Here is a 5,760-nt window from a genome sequence, read left to right as displayed (position 1 = left end):
AATTTGAGTCTCTTGGGGATGTTATTTGGTAGGTGACCAGCTTCTTTGTCCTAGCACATACTCATCCTCTCCTTGTTGTCTCTTTCCGGCTAGAAATGGGCAGCTTCGTGGAACACCGTCTGGCAGCGCTCCCAAGACCAAGCTAGACTCATCTTCCGTACTGCAGATCAAGTGGCTCACACTTCAATCATGAAAGCTGGTAAGAAATGCAAAGTGCATTTTTAAAAGATCCTCCTTGGTAAAACTGGGGGGGGGACCCTAAAAGTACCCTACTTTCATGTCTTTTTTCTGGATTATGATCTACTCAGAGAGTAAGAAAGAAGACAACCATGAAGATAATCTAAAGTGAGCTAAGTAGCTAGATGTACTATTATCCCCCCAAATTTGGAAACAAGATACTTGGCAAAATAAAGTAGACTACTGGGGCACCTGGGTGGCTCAGTAAGTTAAGCTTCTGTCTTCAGCTCAGGTCATGATCTCAGGGTCCTGGGATCAAGCTCCGCATCAGGCTCCTTTCACAGTGGGGAGTCTGCTTCTCCGTCTGCCCCTAGTCCCACACCCAGCTTGTGCATTCTCTCTCTCCCTCAAATAAAATATATTTTTTTAAAAAAGCAAACTATTTACAAAAAAAAAAAAAAAAAAAGGAATGAACATTGAAGGTAGTGAACTCAGAAGTTGTTAGTAACTCAGAAAATCACAGGAAAGGAGATCTTTCCAAACTGTTACTCACTGCAAGGACTCACGTCAGAGGGGACGGCCAGGTTTCTTGAATTTCCATTTCACTGTGATGACTGGCCCTGCGAGACAGCTTCCTTTGGGCATAGGGCTCTGCACCATGTCCCAGGCCCCTAGGTTCTGACGGAAACACCAGTGGTTGAGCTGCCCTCTGGACACCCAGCATCATGGGACTTTACACATGTAACAGGAATAGCACCAAGGGCAATAGTTTTAGAAGTTTTCCTTCATTGCCTCAGATCCCTGCTGTCCTGGAGACCCAGCCTCCTGGCCGCATGTGTTCTGCCCCAGGAACCGAACAGTGGGCAAGTGGGGCCGGTTCCATCTTCCCTTGCCGTAAATCAAGTTGCAAAGTCAACAAGACTCCTGTAGGCTCCTGCCTACACTACCCTTGCCTGACGTGGGACTGAAAGCTAAGAGGGATTATTTTGATAAGAAATAATACACTCCAGCAAAGAAAAGTCTGAGTGAATCTTTATTAAAATGTTTCCATCTTAGCAGGAAAAACCAGAAAGAAACCTAGAGAAACTATTACAACCAAGACCTTGTACCCCAAGCTAAGGAGGGAAAAAAAAGTCATCATATAAATCTTAGCAAATACTTAAAGTATTTTATTTCTATGCTAGTTTGTCCCACCTGAGACTCCCTCATGGAGATCACTTCTGTTATCTCAAACTCTCAAACAATAAGCTGAAAAATCTTGGATAGTGTTTTCTCTAGGAAACGAAATGGGCCTGAGGCCTCCTCTTCTTTGTCTACTCAACATCACTACTAACAAAGATGTAAATTTGGTATTGAAAATTTTAACCTTTTAAATCTAAATATTAAGTCCAAATACAAACAATTCAAGATATTTGTAATAGGATTTTAAAAGGCAGATGCTGAGAAATGTGGGTCCCAATAATCCCAAAGCAGAAAAAATATCCAATAAAAGGCAACTTTCTGGAGTTTTTACTGAAGATGGGAAAGGAAATGTGCCCATGAAGCCATCATTTCTGAGAAAAGTTTGTCACTTGGACATGGACTCCACCAACTAGCGTGTTTGCCTGACACTCACACTGGTATTGGCAGATGGATGTGCTGGATCTCAAAGCACAGCACCCGTCAGCAGCCCTGTAGCCCCAGCGACACCTGTGCCCAAGCACCTGCAGATCTGCAATTCCCCAGCAAAACAATAAAAATCTAAATGAAACCTAGCGGTTCTTCCAGCTGAGGCTCTAGAAGGCCCCAGGAAGGACGGTGCTTAGGAAGGAGGCCAAGGTTCCACATTGTGGTGGCTTATGGAGTTTTTTTTTTAGACACACAAGAAGCACAGTGAGGCAGCAAGGACGCAGTCACCCCTGGGCTTTGGTGGGTCTTGGCTCCCCACCCAGCAAGCACCACAGAGGGTCTGCCCATAGGAGGAGGCAGTCAGACCTGTGCATCCTGGTTGCAGGAGCCCAGCTTTCCTTGCAGGTGTCCTCAAGGACAGCAGCAAAACTGTCCATTAAACCAATATTTTTGTTGAGTTTATTCTACTTAATAACCAGTAATCTGGGGCTAAATGGGTCCTCAGCCTCTTCTTTCAACCCAACCCAGCCCTGCCCTCCACCCCCATATACACACACCTTATTCCCCTCCCTCCTCTGTCCCTTGACCCAGCCCCGACCCACTCTGACGTTCCCTTTTCTCTCAGGACCACCACCCCTCCACCTCCCTGAGCCCCAGGCCTTGAGACTCTGCTGCCTGAGACTGTAAGTCTGGCCGGCCCTGAAAACCACAAACGAAGGAGCAACTGTGGGAATGGACAGCTCAAGGACTCTGGCGGGGGTCTGCCCGTGGAGGTATGGTAGGACACCCCTTCCACCTCAATGTGACAGAGGGCAGGGCAGGGCTTCACAGGCCTGAGGACAGCTCAGCCAGGCTGCTGCTTGCTCCAGTGAATGAGGCAAAAAAAAAAAAAAAAAAAAGCACCTGGGTCATAGGTTTGCAACAGTGGCATCAATATCATCACTAAAATCCCTATAATTCCTTCTCCAAAAGGAACAGAAATGGATAAAGAAATGAGGAAGGATAGAAGGGAGGGATGGAGGGAGAGAGGAAGGGAAAAGGAAGAAAGGAAGGAAGGGAAGGTCTCTCACTCTAGTTGGGGGTGCCAAGGACTGTCATAACGTGACCATTCCAAACAGATGTGAATCCTGTTCCCTGATTTGAATCCTGTTTTAAATCCCAGCATCAGGAGTATACCCTAAAAGCCCTCCACGGAGAGCGTGTGGTTGAGTGCGTAGGCGTCACCATCCTCTTCCTCCAAAAGCAGCTTGTCGATGGTCAGGGAATTCATGGCTCTCCTGGGGTCCTCCATGTCCTGAAGGACTGGCTCGGGGATGGAGATGGGCAGCTGTACGAACTGGGGCCCAGGCAGGGCTGGGGCCGGAGGCTGGTACTGCAGGGTTGAGGTGGGCAGCGTGGACAGGGGCTGAGGCCACGGGAAATAGGTGAGAGGTGCCTGGTGCTCCGGGCCGTCCAGCTGGGGCCCCACTGTGGGCGCAGCTGCACTTCTTGTCTGTGACGGGGAAGACACAGGACCGAGGGTTAGCAAAGTGGGGGCACCCACTTATCCTTGTCTGTCTTTGTCCTCATGGGGGTGTCTCCATGCCCCTTGCCTGCTGTCTCCCTCCAGGGGCTCTGTCTCCACCCGCTCAGAGTCTCCCCCAAGGGAGAAGCCACACACAGTTCAGCTGGGTCCCTGACTCTGTCCCTCACTAGCTATGTCCTTGCTCATGCTACCTCCCCAAGCATCCATTTTCTCCTCTGTAAAGAGAGTTATGAATAAGACTGATGCCATAGGGCCGAGCTGATTAGAGACACTTTTCCAGATTTTATTGAATACACATTCCATCCCAACTTCAGGTATACTAAAAATGTGGGTGGGGGGACATGTACATCTTAAAAATCGGTGAAAACGAGCCTGTCCTATGGCATAGTAGCTGCGTCCCAAAAGTGGTCACTGTCCTGCCTAGGCACAAAGACAGTCCTGGCCCCATACAGCAGCTCTGCTATCCTGGAGTCCACCTGGGCCAACACAGCTCCACGCCCCTCCTTTGTGCTCTGAGCCAGACCTGGGTGCTGGGGAAGCACCACTCCGTTAGTAGACAAGACTTTCCTTAGAGCTTCTAGCACCTTCTATGTCCTCATCCTCCTCCGTCTCTGAGCTGGGCACCCCCTGGTTATCCCAGGGCCATCTTCTCAGGTGCCCTGCAAATAGTGCCTCTCCCCTGTGCAGCAACCTGAGGTCAAGCCTGCATGAGAGGCAGGGCCTGGATTCCTACTGTCTCCTACAGCTGAGGAAGCAGGTGGAAGAGGAAGGTCCCTGCATGAAATGATGTGAGCGAGGCCCAGATCTCCCCCTGCTGCCCCTAGTTCCCACTGTCCAGTTGCCGCTGTGTTCTGAGAACAAACCATTAGAGTTCATTTTAATGGGATGAGCTTATTTCAGTTTCCTGGGAATCTTGTGACAATGCAGATTTTGGTCCAGGAGGTCTGGAATAGGGCCTGGGACTCTGCATGTCCAGTCAGATTCTTGGTGATGCCAGTGTGGCTGGTCCACGGGCTGCGGTGTGAGTAGCAAGTCTCTAGCAAGTCTCTAGGGTGTTTTCCTAGAGAATGCTGGAGCTGGAAAGCATCTCCAAGGCCTTCCAGCCTCCTGACAAAGCCTTACTGTTTCCAGTACTTCAAAAATGCACAGGGCAATCCTTTTTTTGAGTCATAAACCCATGCAGGTCACTGCAGCAGCACGGTTTCTTGGCTCAGAGATGGAATTCCGTCAACCCAGTGCTGCACAAGGTCTTATCTCCTGCTCATCACGAGTGCTGACTGGTAGCTTGAACCAGCTTTGATGAATTCGTTTACAAAGCAGTAAAACAAATAAATTATTTCTTAATAAATAGAGATACGTAGAGCCTTTCACAGTAGGATTTGGGGCTAATGAAAGATAAATAATGAAATCCTTGAGATCCTTGGGACTGAAATGACTGGGACCAGTTAGATGGCGCCTACCACCCCCACCCAAGGCTCCTGATATGGAAATGAGTTGCTTGGGAACTGTGTTGAATTCACTCCTTCCTAACCAGCATCATGTAGGCCCTACAACTGGTTTACTGAGTAGCCAGGGGGCATGGGGTAGGAGGGCTTCTGGGGGCCCTTGCCTGGATGGTGATGAAAAGGCAGGAGCGTCAGAATGATGCTGAGCCCTTGAAGGAGATGGGTGGGAGGCAGGGAACCCAAGCAAGCTCCCGTGTCAATGTGGGCTTTGCAGCTACTCCTGAGTCTGCCTGCCCCAGTCTTCCCTGAACTGAAGCTGGATACAGCTGTCTTCTCCTCTCAACACTTGGGGGATTCCCATTCCTTTGATCAAACAGGTACCCCTCATGTAAAAGTATCTCTCGTGCTTTCTTCATTCCTTTCCCATCTGGCACTTGGAGGCTGCCCTCGGTTAATGTTGCTGCCTGACCTTAGCCAATCATAGTAACATTTATGGAATGTTATCTGTATGCCAGGGATGATGCTAAGTCCTCCATAAGTATCATCCCAGTTGATCCTGACATCAGCCCTCTTGTTAGTATTCCCAACTCACAGATGAGGACACCAAGGCTCAGAGAAATTAAGTCACTCAGTCTCGGGTCTCATAGCTCCTAAGTGAAGGCACAGTGATACGAACCCAGGCAATCTGTAGCTAGAGGCAGCACTCAAAACGTTGCCCTGCGGGTGGGTCCGACTTCATCAGCAGTAGTTTTCTTTGGGGTCCCTGGGTGTCTCAGTTGGTTGAGCATCCAACTCAGTTTTGGCTCAGGTCTTGACCTCAGGGTCATAAGATCAAGCCCCACTGAGCTCTGTGCTCCGCGAGGAGTCTGCTTGAGGACTCTCTCTCTCCCTATACCCTTCCCTCCACTCACATGCGCAATCTCTCTCTGTCTCTAAAAATCTTTTTTTTTCCCCGAAGATTTTATTTATTTGAGAGAGAGGGACACAGTGAGAGAGGGAACATAG

At 49.1% G+C, this 5,760-nt stretch overlaps 1 protein-coding gene across 5 annotated transcripts in view; it reads right to left on the bottom strand.

The window, feature by feature from the left end:
* Positions 1-1,197: 1,197 nt before the first annotated feature.
* Positions 1,198-5,760, bottom strand: part of POU2AF1 (POU class 2 homeobox associating factor 1) — a 24,814-nt gene continuing 20,251 nt past the window's right edge. For all 5 annotated transcript variants that reach the window (XM_059417628.1, XM_059417637.1, XM_059417619.1 and 2 more), the window contains exon 5: positions 1,198-3,277. In XM_059417628.1, the coding sequence (XP_059273611.1) occupies positions 2,963-3,277 (315 nt within the window). In that variant the 3' untranslated portion in view covers positions 1,198-2,962. The remainder of the gene's footprint in view (positions 3,278-5,760) is intronic.

Source organism: Mustela nigripes, chromosome 1, assembly GCF_022355385.1.
Source record: "Mustela nigripes isolate SB6536 chromosome 1, MUSNIG.SB6536, whole genome shotgun sequence".
Lineage (NCBI taxonomy): Eukaryota > Metazoa > Chordata > Mammalia > Carnivora > Mustelidae > Mustela > Mustela nigripes.
The sequence above is the reverse complement of the archived record's forward strand: the minus strand, read 5'-3'. Positions and strand labels throughout refer to the sequence as shown.